The 25,678-nt window shown below is 47.5% G+C and overlaps 1 protein-coding gene across 1 annotated transcript in view; it reads left to right on the forward strand.

Annotated features, from left to right (window-relative positions):
• DYNC1H1 (dynein cytoplasmic 1 heavy chain 1) overlaps positions 1-25,678 on the forward strand; it is a 1,596,152-nt gene that overhangs the window by 127,137 nt on the left and 1,443,337 nt on the right. Inside the window, exons 16-18 of the mRNA XM_078660192.1 lie at positions 7,203-7,442; positions 8,971-9,126; positions 16,914-17,027. Of these exons, the coding sequence (XP_078516318.1) occupies positions 7,203-7,442; positions 8,971-9,126; positions 16,914-17,027 (510 nt within the window). The remainder of the gene's footprint in view (positions 1-7,202; positions 7,443-8,970; positions 9,127-16,913; positions 17,028-25,678) is intronic.

Here is a 25,678-nt window from a genome sequence, read left to right on the forward strand (position 1 = left end):
ATTTTTCTGTCGGTGACATGAACATTTCTGATTAAAATTATTTTTTTTTACAGTGTGCAGAAGTCCGCCCAGAACTACAGGATATAAATCTTACAGGAACTGTCACAGATGTCTGTGACAGTCACCAGGTTTGTCTCTGGTGTTTGGCATTGTCGCATGACTCAAGTTGTGCGGGGATTGTGCCAGGGCAAACCCGAGAGCTATATGGGACAATGTCTGAAGGTGCGCAAGAGCCACTCTCGCTTGCAGTTTAGAATGCAGTTGCTCGAGGGAGGTAATCTTCCCATACCTAGTCTTCAGTTATGTCAAATTCCAAGGAAAAACTCACCAGTCATCAGGAAAATAATGTCTGTCGAGGGGCCTCCCACGCCATGGAACTGATCCCTCTGCTCTACCCGATCCTGCCTGAATTCCTGGGTTAATCACAGCTGCTACAACTGGTCGAAGCCTTTTAAAGAGGCATTTTACTTATATTTGGCACCTTAGATTTGGCACCCTTCCTATTCCCTCTGGGGTGCCTTTGGCCCCAAGGATCTGAGGAGGCCCCAGCCTTTCCTCCTGTGCCCCAGAGCCTTGTAGTTCAAGCCTACATAAGGAGATTACATATAAATTAATTTCTATCTATATCCCTGATAAGGAATCAAAGCGCCTGGAAGCACTTGGGAAGCCCTCTGCTCCATAAATGTCAAGTTTCCTTCTGGGATGTTATCATTCACATGTGTTATGGAACATGGTAAGTGAGATCTTGCCCAAAGTCCCTGAACGATTTCATGCTAATCTGGCGCAGATCATTTAAGACTGACAACATGCTGCAAAATAAGGGATGGGGCTGGACACTGCCTACTGCTTGGGTAGAGCAGTCATGTCCAGCGTTGAGCTTTGGTGCCATGCATGTATAAGATCAACTGACATTTTCAATGACATCCAGGTGTCACTTATGGACATGTCATTTGATGGCACAAAGCGGAAAGAACCCTAGAGGACTTTAAAGAGCAGAGCCACAACGCACTCCGTCGGCCTATCTGCACCCATGCAGCAGTATCCCCAGCAGTTTCAAGCTTTTCAGGGCTTCCAACAGAGTAGACACCAATGCTCACCTCCGAAGCAACAGAACTGTGAGTCCTTTTGAGGTCGGGGATCCGGCTGACCGATTCCAGGCCATTAGGGGCAACATCCTAACCAGTCACCCGGTGATGCTCAAAAACCCCTTTAGCTTACCATTAGTGGCACATGTCCATCCCTTTGTACCTCCACGAGTGGCAGTGCCTCACATCTGACAGATGGGTGCTACAAATTCTTCAGGATGGATGAGCTCTATTTGTTCTCTCCATCGTTCCACATGTACCACCTACACCACAGTGACATCTTGAAGACCACTTGTCCATCCAATAGAGAGAAGTTCAGACTCTTTTGGACAAGGGGGACTTTGAGAGAGTTCCTGCATTGGAAATGTGGTCTAGATGCACTTTTGTGGTATTTCCGGGTGCAGAAAAAGGATAGAAGACTTTCTTATTGTAGATCTTCTCTTTCTGAACTCCCCCCCCCCCCCCCCCCCCCAAAAAAAAATAAGGACAAGATTAAGATGCTCGACCTGGCTCAAGTTCCATCTCCCCTTGATTTCGGCGTCTGGATGTGGTGGTAAATTTGCAGGACTCCTATTTCCAGATCTTTGTCCTGCAGTCCAAACAGGTGTTACCTGCAGTTCCAGGTGGATCACAAGCATTTCCAGTGACCCTCTGGTGTTCACAAAAGGTGGTGGTGGTGGTGGCTGCACATCTTCTAGGGTTGAGAATACCAGTATTCCTATATTTCGATGACTGGTTGTGGAAGGTGTCCTCCCCTCATTGTGGATCACCTCCAGAAGACTGCAAACCTCCCTGCATCTTTGAGGTTTGTGTTCAATGTGCCGAAGTCGCACAACTCCTATGAAGAGGCTCCTGTTAGTCTGTGCCATTCTAAATATGGTGTAGTTTCGTAATGTTGAACCTTCCCACCAACTCAGCAACTCCAGAACATTCAGGCTATGTTTCCAATTTTTCAGCCTCAGTCTCAGAATGTCTGACAGACTTCTTGGCCTTTTGGTGTCCTGTTGGTGGACTGCACCAGATGGCGCATGAAGGCTGTGCTTCACTATCTAAGGTTCAGTGGGTCTAGCATCAGAGAAACCTCTCTGTTTCAATTACTTTTTCGGAGGAGACTGCTAAATATCTTGATTGGTGTGTGTTAGACTGCAGTTGGACCAGTGGTAGACCCCTCTCCCTACCCCAGCCTGAGCTGATGGTCATGACAGATGCATTGTTTCTTGATTGGGGAGGTCATCTGGGAGAGGTGCTGTGGGACATGGAGTTCCAGTGGGTGCAGCATCAGGTGTGAATCCCTCCGACATAGTCCAGATCTCGGAGCGAACTGCAAAGGACCTGCAATGGTGGTTAACGAACTGCAATTGAGTCAGAGGCAGACCCCTCTCCGTTTCTGGGATAGGGCGGCCAACTTGGAGAGGTGGAGATCATAGTATTATGCTCTCTGGCAGAATCCAGACTCCATATTAACCTCTTCAGCTCAGAGCGAACTACTAAACACAAGAATGGGTTTATCTGGAACTGTTCTCAAGTGGTTCACTTCCTTTCTTCACAACAGGTCTCAGAAATTCAAGAGCAACAACCTGATGTCCTCGCCAATACCTGTAACGCTAGGCTTCCCCCAAGGATCCTCTCTATCCCCAACTCTGTTCAACCTAGTTATGGAACCTCTGACCACCTTGCTACAAGCATCCAATGTACACTTTCACATGTACGCCGATGACACCCAACTTTATCTCAAATTACAATCCCCCAAAGACATCCTGCTCCTGAACTCAACGATCAGAGACACCCAATCCTGGCTTGCCGATAATCATCTCAAACTCAATGCCCTGAAAACAGAGTTCCTTCTGATCTCACCCCCAGCGAAGATCTCCACCACTCAAATTTGGCTTAAACACCTAACCGCACTCAATGTCCAACCCACCATCGTGGACTCAGCAAAATCTTTAGGCATAACACTAGACACCAATCTCAACATGCAGCAACATATCAGCAAGGCAACAAAGGGAGCGAACTTCCAAATCAATACGCTGAGGAAACTTAAACCCTTCCTCCCAGCCAAAGACTTCCAAAACGCAGTACAAGCACTAGTCCTCCCTCGAATAGAATACGGCAGCATCGCCCTCTGCGGACTCCCCCTAACTACAACCGCACCCCTAAGAGCTTCTCTAAACGCCGCAGCGAGACTCATCACTGGGTCAAAAAAGCACTCCCATATTACCCCTGACTTGAAATCCCTGAACTGGCTGCCTTTTGAAGCCAGAATACACCTGAAAATCGCCTGCATGACACACAAGGCGGTACACCTAAACTCACCCGGCTACCTTGCTCAGAAGTTGACAATCTCTGGCGGAGCTAGAAACACTAGAGGCACAAACAATCTTCTGCTGAAACCTCGAAGATTCCGGAAGGAAAAAACATATAAGCGCTCCTTCTCAGGAATGGCGCCTAGGATCTGGAACTCACTCCCTCCCGAAACCAGGCTTATCTCTTCCACTACACTCTTTAAAAATGAAGTAAAAGCTATCCTCATGGCTAAATACACCTGAACTATTATCTCGAACTCTGTTAATACTCTGTACCGATCTGTACCACATGTTTGACCCCTTTGCTTATTTGTATTAGCTGTCTTATTACTCACATGATTGGCTTTGCAGCCACCTATTTGTACTGTTTGTTCTATTGGTTTATCCGTCCGACTATGCTCCCTCATGTATCCCCTCTATGTAAAGCGCTCTGATATCTGCAAAGATCTTGTCCGAGCTATATAAAACTTTCAAAATAAAATAAAGTGTTACTGGACAACACCACAGCCAAGTGGTACTGCAACAAACAGGATGGTGTGGGCGAGGGGGGGGGGGGTGAACACTTTGTCAAGAAGCCCTGCATTTCTGGACATGGCTGGAACAGCAGGGCGTTTCCCTGATGGTTCAAAACCTGAAAGGTTCTCTGTACGCCAGTGTGGATAAACTCTTTTAATGCCTAGCAGAACAGTAATGAGTCTCCACCCAAAGGTGAGGGAAGAGCCTTGGTTAGATCTGTTCACCTCCGCCAAGAACACGCAATGTCAGCAGTTTGGCCCGCTGGAATTTTTAATGTGGCTCTCGTTCCAAAACCACTTTTCATCTCGAGTGGAGCTCAGGCCTCCTGTCGACCTTTCCGCCCATGCTACTCCTTCCCAAAGCTCTCAAGAAGATCAGGAACGACCAGACCCAAGTCATCCTTGGTACTCAGGCCTGGGCACGGAGAGTTTTGTATACCGAGCTTCTGAATATGACCAGCAATCATCCGATCAGATTGCCCCTTCGGAGGAATATCTGTCTCAGCTGCAGGGGAGGATCCTCCACCCGAACCAGTCAATTTATTTTGTGGAGATTAAGTGGCCGCTGTTGATGGCTTTCGACCTTCCTTCCGAAGTCTGTAATGTTCTGGCAGCCAGGTGATCCTCCACCAAGACGGTATACACCTGCCAATGGAATTTTTTTGGTCATATTGTTCAGAAAAGTCTATTGACCCTCTTCCTGCCTCCCTTTCTGATATTTTACTTTTTATTTTGACCCTCGCCCAGCAGGGCTCTGCTCTGGGCACTCAAAGGGTATCTTTCTACCTTATCTGCCTTCTTGCGGCTGCCTGACCAACCATCATTCAAATCTTCGATTGTAAATAGCTTTCTAAAAGGTTTTATACGTATGGTTCCACCTTCCACTTTCATTATGCCTCGTGGGACCTCAATTTGGTTCTCACTTTTCTGATATGTGCTCCCTTCGAGGCTTTACACAATTGTCCCCTCAGGCTGCTCACCATCAAAGCAGCCTTTCTTGTGGCCATTACATCAGCCACGGTGTTAAGTGAGCTGCACGCTTTATCATCCAAGCCTCCCTTCCTCTGTTTTTCCTGACAAACTGGTGCTTCTCACTAGGGCCACTTTCCTACTGAAAGTGGTAACAATATTTCAGGTGGGCCAATCTAACACTTTGCCCACTCCCTACGCTCTGCCACTTCTCTCTGAAGAAGAGGAGCAACTCCACCTTCTGGACCCAAAAAGAGCGTTGTCATTCTACCTTAACTGCACACGAGAGTTCCAGGTGGATGATTATCTTTTCTTGAGGTATGTTGGTGCTAAGGAATATTGGGTGATGCAGAAACAGAGTATCTCTCGATGGATCGTTCTCCGCATTAATATCTGCTATGCACTGGCAAAGAATCAGTCTCCTGAAGGCTTAAGAGCTCATCCCACTAGATCTAAGGCTGTGACCACTGAGCTAGCCCGCCTCCACATGTTTACCAAGCATTACTGCCTGGACAGTCCGGTCCCCAGGGACAGGCATTTCGCCCGTACGATCTTGCATGACATCTGAGTCAAACTTTGTCTGCAGACCCACCTCTGGAGATGGTATTTCTTCAGTATTTATTCAAAGGTAAGGAATTTGCCGCTAGAAGTCTCTATCAGATGAATGAGTTACTTCCCTTCAGTAATGCCTTATCTGGTAGAGATAATATCTGGCCGTAGATTCCTCACCGACACACCCACCCATTCTCCCGCTCTGTAGACTTATTTCTTGGCCTAGTTTGGACACAGCCCTGTCTGTGCACTTCATGGCTTTGCGCTTCTGGGGTGGAAAGTCGTGAAAAGTAACTGATGTCAGTTCTCTGAGGAGGCACCTATATAAAGTGACGTGGACTTCACTTCCGGCACGGATAACGCAGATGACTCCACTTGGAGCCAACAGACACCACCTACTGGCACAAAAATCTTAGGTATCTAGTCGGATGCCTGGGGAATTCAAAGGTAAGGAATCTGCTGCTAGATGTTCTCTCTACCCGATAAGGCATTATCAACGGTAGTAACTTGTTCTTTAATGCTGCAGAACCTTTTATTATTAATAAATGACATTTTCCTTCAGATTATTTATCTTTGAAAGATGGCAGACCTTTGCACGCTGTCTTAACTCTTGAGTACCAACACTTATGTCCCACGTGCATTGGCAGTGGGTAATGATACAGTTTACATAAATGGTGATGCTGTAATCAACACTTTCAGCTCTTTTCTGCGCAGAGAGGTCAATATTCCAGCGCATGCTTGGAGCTGTGCAGTTGTTCGTGGGCATTAGATTTACGTGGCTTTTTTTCTTTTCAGCCTTGGAAGTTGACTTTTGGATTGCAAAAGCTATGGGGAATGCAGTAAGGGGGCTTCGAAGGCTGAATGTGATCTTTGAATGTGTCAGATTCATATTTAAATATTTCAAATCTGGCATTTTGCAAAATGCACTCATGTTTTGTGGTGGAGGTCATGAATTTTAAATTTGGCGGCCTGTTGTACAGCTTATGCCATGCTCACAAAGTTTGAGTGCTGCTACTTGTGAATTGTATTTTCTTTGGCTGTCTGTAGTTACTAGGCTGTATTGTGTGAGGGTACGGGGCAATATTGTGTGTGGGTACGGGGCAATATCGTGTGTGGGTACTGCTGGTGTCACAGGTACTGACTAGTTGGATAGCAGAGTGATTCCTTACAGTCACTTGACTGTGTTAGATTAGTGAAGGCAAGCAGTCGAGGAATAATGAAGGAGGTGGAGGGGTTAAAAACTCTGTACTGTCACTCAGTTTACGGCTAAGTAACCATTCAGTTAAAAAGATTATGAACCCACTAAGTAGAATATTCAAGCACTTTTTGCTTCTGAGATTTAATTCCAAACATCAGTTTAGTTCCTTACACTTCAGTGGTAGTCTCTGCATTATATAACGGTTGTAGGAGTGTCAGTTGTATCCTACGCCAGTTCAGGTCAAATTGGGAAACCTTCACTTTTGAAGATTGTTAGTAGTGAGTAAATCCTTGAAAAAAAGTTTAAAGAGAGGCATGTTATGCAGATTCTGGATTCTCTACCGAACGTCAGTTCACGGGTGGCAAAACAGTCCAAGAATGCGGTTTTCCTTTGATAGTACATTGGGAAAATATGTAAATCTATTTTTTCATTAAACTTGCATGTATGTTTTTACATTGGGAATGTGGTTCCTCTCCTTCACAAGACTAACAATGTTGCTCTCTTTCTGATTTTATCAAAGCAATGTGAATTCAGTTTTTCTGGTCTCTGGAAAAACGTCATTTTCTTTGTTTCCTTTAAGCTTTATCGAAATGGTCAACGATTACTTGAAAAGCAGCGATTCCAGTTCCCCTCTTCGTGGCTGTATATTGACAACATTGAAGGCGAGTGGGGCGCCTTCAACGACATAATGCGGCGAAAGGATTCTGCCATTCAGCAACAGGTGGCTAATCTGCAAATGAAAATTGTTCAAGAGGACCGTGCAGTGGAAAGTCGATCAATAGATCTACTGACTGATTGGGAGAAGACGAAACCTGTGGCTGTAAGTTGTCTTCTAAAATATTTGCTTATTTTTTAAAAGGGGGGGAAATAAAGTTGCTGGTATAAGAGCTGTCATAATTATGGTCATTGTTTTGACTTAATTGAAACCTCCTGCATATTGATCTTTATTCCTCTTTAATTTGTAATAATGGTATGAAGATACACTCTTCTACTGCACAAATCATTTTTAGGAGTTTCTTTAAGTAATAATGTGACGAGATATAACTTGGTGCTTAATTTTCACTTCTAAATATATGCATATAAAAGTTGAAGTTTTACAGGTCTAAACCTTATATCAGTCATTAAAGTTTGTTAATCCTTTTCTGACCCCAAATCCTAGTGGATTGGTAACAGCAGAGTCATTATCATTTATTGCTTTTCTCTGTCACGCTTGACAACTCAATCACTTATAGATTCTCTAGTGACGATGCCAAATTACAGTTGCCATTTGTTGCCAAAAGATACATTGTTAACAAATATTTGAAGCTTGGTATGAGCTTTACTAAGAAATTTCACTGGTCATAGAGAAGTCTGTTGTTTCTATAGGAGTTCCCTTGATTCTACAGGCATATAATCCAGCCAGCCCCTACTCTTATGATGAGCCTAAGGGTGCTTGGCCACACTACTCCCTAGCAGAGCACCCTGGGATTGTCATAGCAAGCCCCCTGTCCACTCATAAGGGAACCCCTGGACTCCTTCAACAATACAGCTGATTTTGATATATAAAAAGCCATCTTCCTTCACTTTTTTTTTGTTGCAGTTTTTTATATAGCGCGAACTAGACCCGAGCCGAATCGGGTATCAGAGCGCTTTACATAGCACCAGTTACGTTACATGAGGACACACATTCATTTTAGGCACGGGTAGATTATGTGATTTGCCCAGAATCACAGGAAGTTTTGGCATTGTTACCGAGACTCGAACCCAGACCCCCAAGTGCTGGTACTCTCCCATTAAATGTATTATAGCAGTACTAAGACATGCAGGTACACTTCCTTTAAAATGAAAGAAGAACAGGTATTCAGTACCGGCCAATACCTGCTCATTTAAATCACTGGTTAGAACGATTTATATGGAGGTACAAAATCTCCTGCTAATACTAGAGTAGGGATAAACCTAAAGGTTTGGTAGTTTTTAGCAGTTAAGGTGCCACATTTTATGATGCTTTCCTCGCACTCAAAAGTATCATTTGAAAGTTGACACCTTAAGAAATAGCTAAAACCACAGCTCTTACAATCTTACTGATGGCCCACAGGGAACTGTCTCATGGCCATTGTTGCTTTGTTAGTATGTTGAAGTGGGCTGTCTGGCATTCAGCAACCTACAAATTAATTCATATTATGTGATGCCCCCGAAATTGAGTTCCACCACTAGGCAGCAGTATTGTATTGCAGTCTGCTAGATTTTCTAAAAAGGGCTTGATTTTTAAATTGCAGAAACAATGATAGCATCCTGATGAGATTACTCACAGATTATTACATCTCGTGTAAGAGCACCAAGTCATTATTTTGATTACATTCTTCTTTCAGGGAAGCCTGCGTCCTGAAGAAGCACTTCAAGCACTGACGATATATGAAGGAAAATTCAGCAGGCTGAAAGATGATCGTGAAAAATGTGCAAAGGCCAAGGAAGCACTGGAACTGACTGATACTGGACTGCTGAGTGGCAGCGAAGAACGGGTGCAGGTATGTACAGTAATGTTGCTCAGCACATGGCATTTAATGCTAGATTTGTGATTTTTTCCTCTTTATATTGAGGAACCAAGCATCCTCGTTTATATTAGCATTACTAATCTATTTTCGCCCTTTGTAGTTGTGAGAGGCCTGTCATTATTTTCTGAATATAATGGTAGAAGATCACTTACATGTTAAAGCTGCATTAAGTTTCCCTCACCTAAAGATCAAATTATGCAGATCTTTTTTTTTTTTTTTGTCTTTTTATTGAGAGAAATTAGAAAACCAGCTCCCAGCTCCATAACATTGCACCTCAGTGAGCAGCGGCAAATCATTGACAATCATTGATAAAAGCAAGCACAATCATAGCAAGATAGTCATCCAACCTATCATGACCCACCCACCGGACTTAGACCCAGCCTCTATACTACAACCATTGACCCCCCCCAGCTCAGACATGCAAGGACAGAACCCCCCCTCCCCCCTACTCCCTACTCTGAGTTTGCCACCCTAGCCCATAGGACAACCACCACTACGGGGAGCCTGAGCGGACGTGGTGGTACTGCACATCTATCAGCCAACGGCTCCAGCCTGTGCCCTTCTCACATCTGCTCTCCATTCGATTGCGAGTCCAACCACTCCCCTCTATAGCGCCTCCAAGCCGCCCATATACTGTCCCATTTCTTAGGGCAACCTCGACTTTTGTAAATGACCTTCTCTGCCCGCTGGCACCAATCCAAGTCTCGCTCCCACTCTTCCACCGTTGGCGTTAGATCACTGCCCCACAACCGTGCAACGTTCATTTTAGCTACCATGCTCACCAGGGCTAACCATACCTTGTCCCACTTTGGCCAGATGATATCACTGGTAACTCCTAACACATGCCACCTAGCCTCGAGCGGCACCTCCGCTCCCACCACTTCGGCCATGATGCCCGTCACCCTAGACCAAAATGCACAGTCCCATAGAATATGGAAGAAGGTCCCTTCCTCCCCACACCCCCTGAGGCAGAAGCGGGAGTTTGCATAACCTATTTGGTACTGTGTTGTACGTGGAGTGTACGATCTGTGCAGGATGCGAAGTTGAACCAGCCGGAACCTTGCACGAATCGCCACCTCCCTTGGGCACTGCAGGGCTTCCCCCCCAGTCGTCATCCTCCAGCAGCCCTAGGTCTGTCTCCCACCTTTCCCGCAAGGGCCCCAGCATGTCCCGGACGTTGTTACTGAGTTTTTTTTATTAGTGAGTGAGATTGCTTTATCGATCATGGGGTCTAATAACCACCTGTCCTCCAAAGGGGCATATTCAGGCAGCTTCGTCCCTGGGGCCAGGTGGCTGCGCAGGGCAGACTTAAGCTGGTGGTAGTGGAGGAATTCTCCGTCCTCCATCTGATATTCCGCCTGTAGACCTGCAAATGTCACCATCTCTCCTCGTTTCCAAATGTCCCCCAGCACCTCAATACCTATCAGACCCCATCGGCGTAGGTCTTTCAATTTCGTCACGGCTGGCAGAAGGATCCAGCCCACAAGGGAGTCTGCTCCGTAAGCTTTGCCTCCCATCCGAGCAACTTCGTCGCTTGTTTCTCGACCGTGACCACCGCTGCCGTTTGGGGAGGAAGAGGTCGGCCCCGCCTACCTATAGTATATAGGGCTGCTAGGTATGTGCCGCTGCCAAAGACTAGTCTGTCCACCCTGTAGGCTGGCTCTTCCAGAGGTGAGAACACCCAGCCATTCACATTGACTAGTTGTGTTGCCCAATAATAGAGGCGGATATCCGGTACAGCTAGCCCTCCCTCATATGCGCCCCTTTGCAGTTTTCTGAAGGCTATCTTAGGACACCCCCCGCTCCACAACAAGGAGCGTTGTTCAGACTCAATCGTCCTAAAGATCTGGTCCGGGACCAGGAAGGGAGCACATTGTAGAGCGTACAGCAAGCGCGGGAGGGCCATCATTTTAATTAGCACGGCTCGCCCCATCAGTGAAATAGGGAGCGATCTCCAATGCTCCACATCCCCGCGCAGCCGATCTAACTGCGCCGTGACATTCAAACGCAGGAAGTCTGATTCAGAATGCGTAATCCAGATCCCTAAGTACTTAAAAACATCCTTCCAGGGGATATCTCTGCATTCCGCCGGTAGCCGGGGCTGCGTCCCCGTTAACACATGCCCCAGGGACTTACCCCAGTTTATGCGATATCCAGAGTAAGTGCCGAACTCCCCTATGATTTCCATCAGCCTCTGAATGGAGGCAGCCGGTCTCTGTACATACAGGAGGATGTCGTCCGCGTATAAGGAGATGCGCTCCTCCCATCCCCCTCCCAGATCGATACCCCACACCAAGGGATCTGTCCGGATCCATTGGGCCAGAGGTTCCAGCGCTAGTGCGAACTGGGTGGGCGATAGGGGGCAGCCCCGATGCGTGCCCCGGCCGAGGCGGAACTCACTCGACAGCACTCCATTCGCCCAGACTCTTGCCAGCGGTGCAGTATATAACAGCTGCACCCATGCTCGAAGTGTTCTCCAAAGCCCAATTTTTCCAGAACTGCGTAGAGGTACTGCCACTCTATACTATCAAACGCAATATGGGCGTCTAGGGATAGCAGGGCTGCCGGCACCTCTGGCCTCGCAGAAACCGCCTGCAAGACCCCAAACAGGCACCGTAGATTGAGATGGGTGCTTCTGTGGGGCATAAAACCCGACTGATCCGGGTGTATCCGGGACTGTATAACCGGCCCCAATCTTGTGGCCAGAATTTTACCGAGGACCTTGGTCTCGAAGATGAGTAAGGAGATGGGTCTGTAGGAGCTGCACAGTTCCTGCGGTTTACCGGCTTTCTGGATTAGAACGATCGTTGCTGACCGCAAGTCTTTGGGAAGTACCCCCACCTGCTTGGCTTCATTAAACATACTTAGCATGTGAGGTGCTAGGCGGCTTGACACGCAACTGAACGCTTCGGCCGGGAAGCCGTTGGGTCCCGGTGCCTTTACCACCTGCAGGTCACCCATGGCGTCCTCTACCTCCTGGACCGTCATGAGTGAGTCTAGGATATCCCTATCAGCCTGTTCCAGGGTAGGCAGCGCAGGGGGGCCAAAAAGTCTCGATATTCCTGTTCATGTCGAGCAGTGGGAGCCCGATAAACCACGTCCGTACCGTACGAATTCCGCCGCTATCTCCTAGCCCGTGACTCGCTCAGATCCATCAGGCCGTTGGATTCCCTGGATCCAGTTACGGTCTCGGTCTCGTCTCTCCAGCCAGGCTATCATTTTGTTGGCCTTGTCCCCCAGATCATACACTCGTCTTTGGATTGCTAGGGCATGGGATCTTGCCTGATCAGTGAGTAGATCTCTAATCTCTTTTTCTAGGAGTTGCTGCCTATGCAACCTATCTTGAACCTGCTCCGGGGACTCATCCGTCGCATTCTCTAGGGCCTGAAGGTCCTGTTCTAGTCGGTCAATTTGTGCGTTTTTCTCCTTACGGCGTTTCCCGACCTCTGCCTGTACAAAGTCCCTAGCCACCGTCTTGTATGCCTCCCACACCACCCCAGGAGAACTAACAGAGCCTACATTTTCCACAAAATAGTGGTCGACTCGTTCCCTAAAGACTTCCTGAAACTCCTGGTCCTTGAATAAGAAGGCATCTAAACGGGGAGGACCAGCGCGGCCCAGGTCCGGACCGCGCAAGTGCACCTCGACTGGGGAGTGGTCTGATATCCCTCTCGCTCTGTGACACCCACCCTGGAACAAATCCATGCTTCCAACCTGCGTGAAGATGTGGTCAATCCTGGACCCTGAGCCATGAGCTGCCGAAATGTGGGTGTATTGTCGAGTCGTGGGGTTGTGTGCCCGCCATAAATCTACCAGCCCCATAGCTCTTACAATGTCCCGGAAGTGGCAAGTCCCACCCCTGACAGGGAGTGTCTGTGACCTATCTAGCTCCCTCTCCATGACGGCATTCATATCGCCCCCTAGGACCAGTATCCCTGGTGGCATATCCAATAGCAACTTTCCAATGTCGGGGAGAGTGGCGCTGTGTAACCTAGGCGGGATATACAAGGAGCATATAATAATAGTCCTCCCCTCCCATTGACCAGCGAGCGCCGCGTACCTCCCTAGGGGGTCCAGCCATTGTTTTCCGATCACCAAAGGTAGAGTGTTCCTAATGAGGAGTCCCACCCCCCTCGAGCCTGTAGTGAAGACAGCATGTGCCCGCATCGTATATCCAAATCTATTGAGGGCCTTGCAGTGGTTCCCCAGCAGGTGCGTCTCCTGTAGGAGGATATCTGGTGCATGTCTATGTAAATACTGGAGTACCATGGTGTGTTTAATCTTATTTTGTAGGCCATTAACGTTCCACGATAGAATGCTAATGCGCCTGGCATGTGGTGTGTGCATCTTGGGTAAATACCACGATCAGCCGAAAAGGCAGGTGCCTGCCCTCCCCTCCCCCCTCTTCCATCTTGCTCCCCACCAGTGCCAGAGGAGCCAAACCAAATACATTATAAACAGAACAAGACAAGATGAACATTCCCGCATCCGACTTTCCCCAAGAACAACCCCCCTCCCTGCTACCCTGCTACGCCCGCCAACCTGGTCAGGCATCCCTCAACAAGCAGAGCGCCTGTAGCCCTTAAAATGAAAATCCAGGGGGGTGAGAGCTGCTACCCAAACCCGCAACTGGAGGACTGCCTTCGGCCCCACGTCACAATTCGTAACTGGCCTCAGCCTGCCCAGTAAAGCCCATAACAATACAATTGTGGAAAGGACAGTGCCAGGCCTCCCGCCTCCCCCCGGACCGCCTCACATCCTATGAAGACCGAGTCGGGCGAATATATGTGGCAACTCCTATCATACGAGAGCCCCCCCCCCTCCACGGGCCACTTTTGGTGTTAGTTAGTTTTATTCTCCCCCTCCTCTGCTGTTTCCCGTCCCCCAGAGCACTCTCCAGGACCACCTCCAGTGACAGCGCAAGTCAAAAACATGAAATGTCAATATACATCACGTGCACGTTAGACGTCTTCCGTACTGCACCACAGTCCTGGCCTCGTCTCCCCATGTCCGGCGAGGCCGACTGACTCCGGCCCCGGTTCTTGCTGGGGGCAAAGAATTCAGCCGGCACTGATGTCCATTCTCCGGAGAGCCAGCCGATGACGCTGGAGATTGAGGCGCCGTATTCCTCCAGTTGTCCCTTAGTCCTGACCCCGCTGCGCCCCCACGCTCCTCCAACCAGGAATGTACCTCTTCCGGGGAGGTGAAGAACAAGGATTTACCATTGACTAGAAGCTTGAGTTTTGCCGGGAAAAACATCATGTATTTGATGCCCTTTTCTCGAAGCACTTTCTTGACCCCGTCGAATGACCGTCGCTCCTGCTGCACCTTCAACGTGAAGTCTGGGAAGAGCCTGATGATCGCATTGTCCAGATGGAGATCACTCCATTGGCGGGCCGCCTGCAAAATGGCGTCGCGGTCTCTATAATTGAGGATCCTCGCGATTATCGTTCGTGGCGGGGCACCTGGGCGCGGCGGGGGGACCGGAGCCCTATGAGCTCGCTCGATAGCGAAAAACTTCGAGAGGCGTCTGGGCTGCAGGTGCTTGAGGATAAGATCCTCCAGAAATAAATCCACGCTCGGCCCCTCCATCTTCTCCGGCACCCCCACCACACGTATATTGTTGCGGCGGGCCCTCCCTTCCTGATCCTCCAACCTGGCTACCACCACCTTCTGCTGGTGTGAAAGTCGGACTTGCTTCTGCAATTGTTTTGTAGTACTTTGGAATTCCGCAATGTCCGCAGCATTCTGGGTGGCTTTCTCTGAGGTTTTATTTAAGTCCGCCCTCAGCAGCGTCATTTCTATTGAGACCTTATCGATCTTTGACTCCAGCGTAGTTCCCAGTGTCTGAATGGCCTGCGCCTTGGCTCCACCACCCGCCTCCGCAGTGTAGTTGTCCATAGTGTTTGTCTGGGTCATCGTGGATTTTTTGGGTCTCATGACAGCGTGCACAGGCACCGGGCCCTCCCCTGGACAAATGTCAAGGGGCGCCTCTCTCTCCGCTGTGTCGCCCCACTGTCCGGACCCCACCCAGGGGGGTAGGACAGAGCACCTCAGCTGTTCCTCCTGTCTGCGCTTCCCGAGGGCGCCTCCCCCCTGAGGCCTTTGCCCCGTACTCGCGCTCCGTAGATCAATGAAGGGGGGCACCACCTCCTCGCCCCCTTATCCGAATAGGGATTCCACTGCTATGGCCACTTTGCAGTGCCGACGGGGCCTCTGTAGTTGCAGTGATGCCTGTGCTCCTTCCACGTTCATGCGCACTCACCGACCCGCTTCGCGCCACTTGTCCAGCGCCCTCTGCAGTTGCCTGTCAATACCTGCCCGTGGTGCCCCACCACCATCCAGGACCAGAGCCCCGGCCAGACTCTCCCTCAAGGGGCTCCTACCTTCTTGCAGTTCCAGCGGGGCCCAGCTGCTAGCCCAGAGTAATGTCCGATGTTGGCCCCCAGGTCTCGGATCATGCCAGCTCATCCACCGTCTATACGCCTGTTCTACCCGCTTCAGACTGCGGGGGGGGAGGAAAGAGTCTCCTCCGCTAGTCTCGGTCCTGCCGCACCGGGCATTCAATGATGGCCGCAGGTCCAGACATCGGACCGGTGTCCCGCACCGGCACCATTCACTTCCGGGCGGCCTCAGGACCCCTCGAGGCCGGCGTCCTCTTCTGCAATGCGGGCCACACCAGGCCCCGAGCTGCCACCAGCCAATGTGGGACCTCCAAGCCCCACCAGTGTCCGCTGCGCCGCGCTGGGCGCCCAAGGATAGCCACAGGGTCCAGCACCCAACAGGCGTCACCCACCAGCACCGCTCCCTCGCGGCCGGCCTCTTGAACCCTCGAGGCCGGTGACTTCCTCCGCGACGCGGGTCACAACAGGCGCCAAACTGTCCCCAGACGTTGCGGTACGTCCGTGCCCCACTAGCGCCGATTGCGCCGCGATGGACACCCAAGGATGGTCGCAGGGTCCGTCTTCCGACCGGCGCCCCTCACCAGCACCACTTCGGCACGGCCGGCCTTGGGATCACTCGAGGCCGGTGTCCTCCTCCGTCATTCATGCCATAAGCAAGCCCTGAACTGCCGCCACTTAATGCGAGGCTGCCGCGCCGGGTAGAGAGCCCGGGAAACCACCTCTCAGCACCGGAGCCCTTGCTGCATCCGAGGGGACAGAGAGGCCACAGGATTATGAGCGGATTTTGGGGGCCTTAAGCAGATCCTCGCAGGAGCCGCACTAGAATGCGGCCATCTTAGGTGCCGCTCGGCCACGCCCCCAATTATGCAGATCTTTAAACAGTTGTGCACAATTTCATCCTGTTAGGATGTATTACCAATTCTGAATTACAGAAAAGTATGGTTAATTTGATAGCGCTCAGTCATTAATATTTGATCATTGTATTAAAGGCAGTTGATGATTGATCCAGGTGTTGGCTACGGAGATTTGCTCAAAGTGTTGTCCACGTGTGTCAGCCGCGAAAATCAGAGTAACTAAGGGATCAGCGAGGGATTACATTTAGTGAGAAAAGAAAGAGGCTTGCCAAAGAAAGGAGACCATTTTAAGCTAATATCTAAAGGAATAGAGCATGTGTGATATTTGCTGAGATTTGTAATGACTAGTACAGTTATTTTAGTCAATGTTTTAGTTTCTCCTAGCAGACAATTTTTAAGAAAGCTACACAGTGCAATGACCGTCTATGTATGATTTGTATTCCCCTCATTAAGTTTGCAAGGATTCATTTTAAAAAACAATTTTATGTTCAATTCTACATAGGTAGCATTGGAAGAGTTGCAGGATCTTAAAGGAGTTTGGTCCGAACTATCCAAAGTCTGGGAACAAATCGATCAAATGAAGGAGCAGCCATGGGTTTCTGTGCAGCCTCGTAAGGTATGTGATAGATTTGTGCTATTTTTACTTGTGGTTGAGATGCTGTCCACGTGTTACTGTTTTTTTTTAACATCTTTTTTAGACTTGAATAGATTGAATACCTGCTAAATGTTTAGGTTCCTCGTCTCACAGACTTACAATGTGCAATGTTGTAAAGTGACACGGGGACGATGCCAGCAAATCATTGCTACCTTATCCCCTGACTTCCCTTTTCTGCTACAATTAGTAGTGCTTAGACTGGTTAACGCTCATTGTTTAGTTCTCTATACAGAAAATGGACTTTAACATTTACAGTTTTGCTAATCAGTAACCTACATTTGAGGAGACTGTTTAGCAGCGCAAACTTTACTTTGCAAACCTATCAAGCCTTGAAACCCCAAGTGGATGTGACAACTGCAACTCTCATTAACCAACGTATTTTCAGATGGCTAAAACATGGAGGAAGGTCTTCAGTCTGTGGCCTCATACTGTGCAATGCACTGACTCCATAAAATTAATCTTGTTTCAGAAAAGGCCTGAAAACTGAATTGTTGCACACCTCTTTTATCCATTTTCTCAAATATAGGACCATCTTTTGAAGAATAATTGAATGGGCCCTCCTGGTGCCTAGTGGAAACCATGACATTATCCAGGTTTTGTCTCGCTTGCAGCGCTCTAAAATGTTCTGTAACATGTAGAACTAGACAAAATATTTACGTTAAATTTCACTATGTGGGTTGTCAGGTTAGCCAGGTTCACTTTGTAGTTTGGCGCTTCATAAGAACGCATCCGAGTAATAGCTTGTAAAAATACTGCAAGTGACTTTTTGTTTGTTTTAATATTTATATAAGTAAAATATAATCATTATAACATATTTTTAATTTTACAAGAACCAAAAGGCCATTCTAATGGAATGCCCTCAAGCGTGTTGTATAATATAAATTTAAGAAAAGTACTTAACTATTTTCAATAACAAAACAAATTGATTTCAGATCAACAATATTCACAGTTATAAATAATTACAATTAAAAGGAGAAGATACAGGGTCTTAAAGTCTTATTGGAAGCCTTAACAATTAATACATTGGTAAAAACGATTTAAAAAACGTGCACAAATTATAACAAATTCATCAGGGGTGACATTCCCAGGGCAATGAATTCATTGCTTTTGAACATTTTATATTTAAGACATAAAGGTTTTAAAAATCGATTTCTAGCTTCCTTCCACATAGCAAAAAGGCAAACCGAAAGAACATGCATAATGTCTTGAGTCCCGTCATTGCAGAGATCACACATTCTGGCCTTATTTCCTTTATCGGACTAGTATTTTCCAGTTCATTAAAGGTAAGACCTAATCTTAACTTAAGTAAAAATCGTCTCACACAGTGTTCTGAAGAAAGCTTTAAATAAATAAGATTTACTGTCGGAGGAGGCTTACATATTTCTAATAATAAACAGTGAGTGATGTCACTAGTGTAGCTTGTTCTGGAAGCCTCTCCAAATGGTGCACTGTAATTCTGCTAGTGCAACCTTAAGATTATTATTAAAGTTATAGCTTTTTACTTTTCCCTTTGAAGGTTTCCAGCCTTTGGAAGTCTTTTAGAGTGCCTTCCAGTTCATGTAATAATTTGTAAGACCACCTAATTACGTTTGCCAAGGTTGTAGAATAGGGTAAGTTCTAAGTGCAATGCTTGAAGTGGAACTGCTTGACTTGAAGATATTATAATCTGGTGGAGCTTGCCTTTGAATAAACTTAAAGCGGACCATTTACTCATGGGTACATATTCTAGGGCATTATATAAAATGGAGAGTATCTTGTCCCGAGAATTTAAAAATTTTTTTTTAAATGTCTAACCGTGCAGCACTTTTTTTTTTTAAAGCACCTGTACAATTTATTGCCTTAGAACCTAGAACCTATGTGCAAAAAAATTAACATATTTTCAAAAGACTAGGAGAAAACCCCTCCTAAGTGTGTATATGATTTTACTATGTCCAGAGGCATTCCCGCCAACCTCCATTTAATTAGTCCACCTCTTGCCTCTAAATGGCAACACTTTGGTCTTCGCAAGATTTATTTTCTAAAAGTTATCCGCTGCATACTTAAATAAGATGTCGAGATTTCACTGAAGTTCCCTGTGGTATTCAGTCTATTCAGGCTGTCCTTTTACATCCACACCCACTCAAACGTGCCCATCATATACAAACAAAATGCCTTGTTGGTAGTACAAAAATATTTCCTCCTTTCTTAAAAGATTTCTTCAAGATTATTTTCCTTTTACATACGATAAAACATATTTTTTTTAAACGTGCAGTTTCAATTTCATTAAACACATGCAATTTCATAAATGGGAGAAGCAAATTCTTTTTGATACCACGATCTCTTTCGCATATATAAAACTTTAATTTATATGACACAATATGCAACACATTTCCTCATGTATCAAATTATTCCTGCTGCTCCGTCACAATTTATGAACATGTATCAATTCACACAAAAATACGCAATATAAAAAAAACAATACTCAAAGAAAACATTTGTCAACTCGGTGTTTCAGTGGGATGAAATTGGTTGACACCACCTTCTTCAGGACAAACATATGGGTTAAAAAACAGTATTGTTGAATCTCATAAAACAGAAATTAATGCATGTGTAAATATTCAAGTTCGAGGCATGTGGGCTGCTGAATTCATATCTTGTGCATAGATCGCCGCCTACTGTTGGGTCCGGATGATTGCACATTGTTGTCCTGGAAGAGTCTTCGAAGTATCACGAGATAGGTGGCTCCTCCCCCGGACTACAGTGCACATGGGCATCCTCTCCATCCTCAGATTGTTTTTTTCCCGCCATTGGGTTCGGATGTACTTTTCTTTACTCTAGTTCGGAAACTTTTCTACAAGGCCAAAAGGCCTTCGGGGTCGTCGGTATTGTTATTTCGATCGGTGCCGAGTTCTTGTTCCAGTTCTTTTCGAGCAGGACGTCGAAGAGAGCCGCGTGGCCTTTTCAACACCAGAGGCCCGATCGTCGATGTAACGGAGCCCGTTCAAACGATGCCCCCTTTGTAACTCTAAATACCCGCACATCGATGTACACCCAGTGTGCAACAAGTGCTTATCACCAGACCACAATGAGGACAACTGTCTAGCTTGTGCTCGATTCCGGTCAAAGAAGACGCTTAGGCTCCGACGTGCAGCGAGACAAACAATGGCGAAGCCAGCGCCCGACCCGGTCAATATCTTCGATGAAGACGAAGATGAGGTCGTCGAGACTGAGGATCCAGAACAGCCGTTGGATCCGGGTTCAGAGCACAGCTCCAACTATTATGAAGACGACGAAGAAATCGTCGATGATGAAAACGTCGACGAGGTAAGGGACGACGCGTCCCCCATCGGAGCCGTCGATGACGACTCAAGCGATGAACCAGGCCCAGCAGTGGGTACTGGGCCCAAAAAAGACACTGAAAAACTTCCAAAGGCTCAGGTCGAGGCATCGCCAAAAGGCCTTAGCCAAGATCATGACAAACATTCTATAGCCCCGCGTCTCGGCCCGGCTAAGAATATATCAAACGAGCCATCGGTCGCACTACTGAAAGCGAAACCGAAATCCACCGAGTCAAAAACGAAACTGCTGAAAACAGTCTTCGGATCGAAGAGTTCGAACACATCGGATTCGACGAAGAAAAAAAGTGTCGACGACCCTGCAAGGTCGAACCTAAAGGGTGTCGAGCCGAAGATTGGTGCGCTAAAGTCCATCGCTAAAGCCAAGCACGTCGAACCGACGAGGTCGACGTCGACTGACAGCGACACAAACAAGGGACTCAAGTCTCGGAAGGTTCTCGATCCGAAGCACCGAGTCGACAGGCCACAGCTCGTCAAAGCCCTCGAGCCAAAACCCAAAGGTGCCTCGAAGGAGCAAGTCGAATCGAGGCAAAAGAGCGCGCCTCCGACGCAACAAGCACCAAAGTCGACGCAAGGCCAGAAGCACGACGACAGGGCGAAGTCGGTCGGTCCGATATAGACGCCGGCCCCGAAGAAGGTCAGTCTGTCTAAAGACGCTATGCCACCGATAAAATTCGGGCTGCCCCCGACTGCATGCCCTAAGGCGATCGATCCGAAAACAGGGGTCGAAACACCCAAGACGGTGTCACTTGGAAAAAGGAGTCATCCTCTGGAAGAGGACGTTATGTACCAGGAGCCCTCCTATGATGATCAGTCGAAGCTACATATCGACTCCGAATCCGGCAGACTTACTGTTTATCAAAGAAAGATCAGGTCGGAAAATCCTCTGGAATCATATAGAATTCCACTCAAAAAGAAAAGGGATTCTTCTACATCGCCTGTCCTTTTTGAGACTGTAAGGTACCATGGCCAGGACACTTCTGCATACTCACCCACACGCTCTAATGAGGATATGGGGTATGACTATGATGAACAATATTCTTACCCTGCGGACAATGATCAGGATGACCAGTCTCAAGCCTGGACAGACCCTATTGACCAGGGGGGAATCACAAACTATTCCTGATACTCCTTATCCTGTCAAAACTTCGCCAACAGAAGATACAGCAGCGTTTAACGCATTAATAGAAAGGGCAGCGCAAAATCACGATGTGGACATGCATGCTGACCCAATTGATGAGGAATTCTTGTTTGACACTTTCTCCACTTCAGAGAAATCGGTTAAAACATTGCCAATGTTAAAAGGTGTCCTTAAACACGCAGGAGACCTTTTCAAGGAAACCACAAGAGCAAGGGTTGTTAACCCCAGAATTGAAAGAAAATACTGACCGGCGCCTGTGGACCCTACATACATTAAGGGACAGCTGCCGTTGGACTCTTTGGTGGTATCCAATGCTCGTAAACGTGACAACTCACAAACTACTGGTGATGCTCCTCCTCCAGACAAGGAGTCTAAAGTATTAGAAACTTCTGGGAAAAGGGTAGCTGCTCAAGCAGCTAATATCTGGAGAATTTCCAACACACAGGCCCTATTAGCCAGATACGATAGGGCGCATTATGACACATTAGAGCAACTGCTACAACATTTGCCTGATGCCTACAAGGAGGGAGCAGAAACACTGATACAAGTAGGGAAACTGATATCCAACGCATCCATTAAATGTGCGCTGGACGCAGCAGACACCGCAGCCAGGGCCATCAACACAAGTGTCATGCTCAGAAGGCATGCTTGGTTGCGCATCTCTGGGTTCAAACCTGAGATTCAAACCACATTATTAAATCAACCTGTGAACCCTGATTTTTTATTTGGTCCTGATGTGGACACAGTCTTAGAGAAGATTAAAAAAGACACAGACAGCCAAATCTATGGGTGCCTTGCAGTCACAACAATTCAGAGAAGGCTCCTTTCGTCGCTCCAATAACAGAGGACCTACAAGAGGCCAGGCATCCCAGCAGACCCAATACAATAAAGGGAGCACGCAAACCACCTATAATAAAACAAGCAGAGGTGGATACCGTGGCAACAGCAGTAAAGGCTGAGGACGAGTGAATAACAACACCAGATCCTCCGCCAATACTAAACAGTGACGCCTGGTCACTGCCCCCAGACCATATAACACCAGTCGGGGGCAGATTACAACAGTTCCTGCCAGTCTGGGAAAGTATTACCACAGACAGGTGGGTGAGACAACTTATTCAGTACGGCTATTGTCTAGAGCTAACCTCCACTCCACCCAACATACCCCCAAGACACCGTCCTATGTCCGCAGAGCACATACACTTATTGCAGCAAGAAGTCATCAACATGCTGCAAAAAGGGGCCATAGAACTGGTCCATATACAGCAACAGGGTACAGGGGTGTACTTGCTGTACTTCTTAATCCCCAAAAAGGACTGGTCTCTCAGGCCAATACTGGACCTCAGGCCCCTAAACCAATACATCTTGTCAGAACACTTTCACATGCTCACTTTACAGCAAGTTCTACCATTACTCAGTCAGGGAGACTTCCTCGCAACACTAGACCTAAAGGATGCGTATTTCCACATACCAATACATCCAGCACACAGGAAGTATCTCAGGTTTACCATCCAAAATCAGCACTACCAGTTCAAGGTACTGCCTTTCAGGGTGACAACAGCCCCCAGGGTGTTTACCAAGTGCCTAGCGACAGTGGCGGCGCACCTACGGAGAAACCATATTCACGTCTATCCCTATCTGGACGACTGGCTCATCCAAGCAAAGTCAGCACAGCAATGTGCCAGCCACATGTCCCGCACTATTCACCTCCTACACAGCCTCGGATTTGCATTAAACTACCCAAAGTCTCATCTTCAGCCCGCCCACGTACAACAGTACCTGGGAGCAACAATAGACACTCTGGCGGCAAAGGCGCAGCCAAACTCAGCAAGAATCAACAGCATTCTACTAATGATTCAGAAATTCAGACCCCAACACTCGCTCACAGCAAGGGTGTTTATGCAGTTGATAGGCATGATGGCCTCCTGCATCTTCATAGTCCCTCCGCGAGACTACACATGCGTCCGCTTCAGGAGTGCTTAGCACGGCAGTGGAACCAGGCTCAGGGACAATTGAAAGACCTAGTGTTGGTGACCGGTCGCGCATACAGCTCTCTGCATTGGTGGAACCCACAAAACCTTTGCAGGAGACGACCGTTCCAAGAGCCTGTACCACAAATAGTGCTGACAACGGACGCATCTCTCCTAGGATGGGGAGCGCATGTCCTCCATTACACAGTGCAGGGACTATGGACGACACAGCAAAAAAGGATGCACATCAACCTGCTGGAACTGATGGCAATCTTTATGGCAATGAAGGCGTTCAAGGTACATTTGTGCAACAAAGTAGTGTTAATTCGGACGGACAACATGACTGCCATGTACTACATACAGAAGCAGGGAGGGACACACTCTCCACGGTTGTCCCATCTAGCGCAAAGCATGTGGAAGTGGGCCATTCAGAGAAACATCTTCCTCATGGCGGAACACCTTCCAGGCAGGGACAACCAGATGGCGGATCTGCTCAGCAGACACAGCCACCAAATGCACGAGTGGGAGATACATACTTCCAGCGGTGGGGTCACCCAGAAATAGACCTGTTCGCCACAAAGGAAAACGCAAAATGCCAAAGCTTCGCCGCCAGGTTTCCACATCCGCAGTCTCAGGGCAATGCGATATGAATGAACTGGTCAGGCAAGTTTGTGTACGCTTTTCCCCCCAGCCTCGCTCATACCACTAGTGGCACGCAAACTGCGACAACACTCGATGACACTCATCCTAGTTGCTCCAACGTGGACGCGGCAACCATGGTACACCACGTTCCTAGAACTTTCCGTGGTTCCTCATTAAAGGCTGCGATTAACACCCAGTCTTTTAACGCAGAGCCATGGCGACATTCAGCACCCAGATCCTCAACAGTTGAACCTTGCGATCTGGCTCCTGAAGTCATAGAGTTTGGTTACCTGAACATGCCTCCTGACTGTATGAATATTATCAAAGAGGCAAGAAGACCTACAACCAGAGCATGCTATGCGGCAAAGTGGAAACGATTTGTCATCTATTGTAACAATAATGACATAAATCCGCTAGATGCATCTACTCAAAACATCATATGTTACCTGTTACATTTACACAGATGCAATCTAGCTTACAGTTCCATACGTATACATTTAGCTGCGGTGGCAGCTTATCTTCAGAACAGGCAGCACCTTTCACTCTCCAGAGTACCTGCTATTAAAGCTTTCCTAGAGGGACTCAAAAGAATCATTCCTCCAAGACAACCACCTTCACCTGTCTGGAACCTAAACTTGGTTCTAACCAGACTAATGGGACCTCCTTTTGAACCTCTACACTCGTGTGAGATACAATTCCTAACGTGGAAAGTGGCTTTTCTAGTGGCGATTACATCACTTAGAAGAGTTAGTGAGCTGCAAGCCCTAACTATTCAGGAGCCATTCATACAAATTCACGCAAATAGGGTAGTGCTGCGAACAAACCCTAAATTTATGCCAAAGGTGGTATCCCAGTTTCACATCAATCAAGCTATAGAACTGCCAGTATTTTTCCCAAATCCAGATTCCGTGGCAGAAAGAGCTCTACATACCCTAGACGTTAAAAGAGCTCTCCTGTACTATATAGACAGAACAAAACTTTTCAGAAAGACTAAGCAACTGTTTGTTCCCTTTTCACCACAGCACAAAGGCAACCCCATTTCCAAATCAGGTATAGCCAGATGGATTGTTAAGTGCATGCAAATTTGCTATCAAAAAGGTAAACGCACATTAACAGTTCCCCCAAGAGCGCATTCAACACGCAAGTTAGGGGCATCCATGGCTTTCCTAGGAAACATTCCTCTAGAAGACATATGTAAGGCAGCCACATGGACTACCATACATACATTTACCAAACACTACTGCGTAGATGTACACTCCAAACAGCAGGCAGCTTTAGGGCAGGCTGTACTCAAGACTCTTTCAGACTGCTGCAGCTGGCACGGGCAACCGCCGCTAGGGGGAGACTGCTATACATTCTATGCACAAGATATGAAATCAGCAGCCCACATGCCTCGAACGGAATATGCTACTTACCAGTATGCATCTGTTCTTGGCATGTAGGGCTGCTGACATTCACATCACCCTCCCTCCTCCCCGGTGCCTGTCTCAGCTATAGCACTCAGAATTAATCTCTAGCATGGACATC

The sequence above is a fragment of the Lissotriton helveticus genome, chromosome 9 (genome assembly GCF_964261635.1).
Source record: "Lissotriton helveticus chromosome 9, aLisHel1.1, whole genome shotgun sequence".
In the NCBI taxonomy this organism is placed as follows: Eukaryota; Metazoa; Chordata; class Amphibia; order Caudata; family Salamandridae; genus Lissotriton; species Lissotriton helveticus.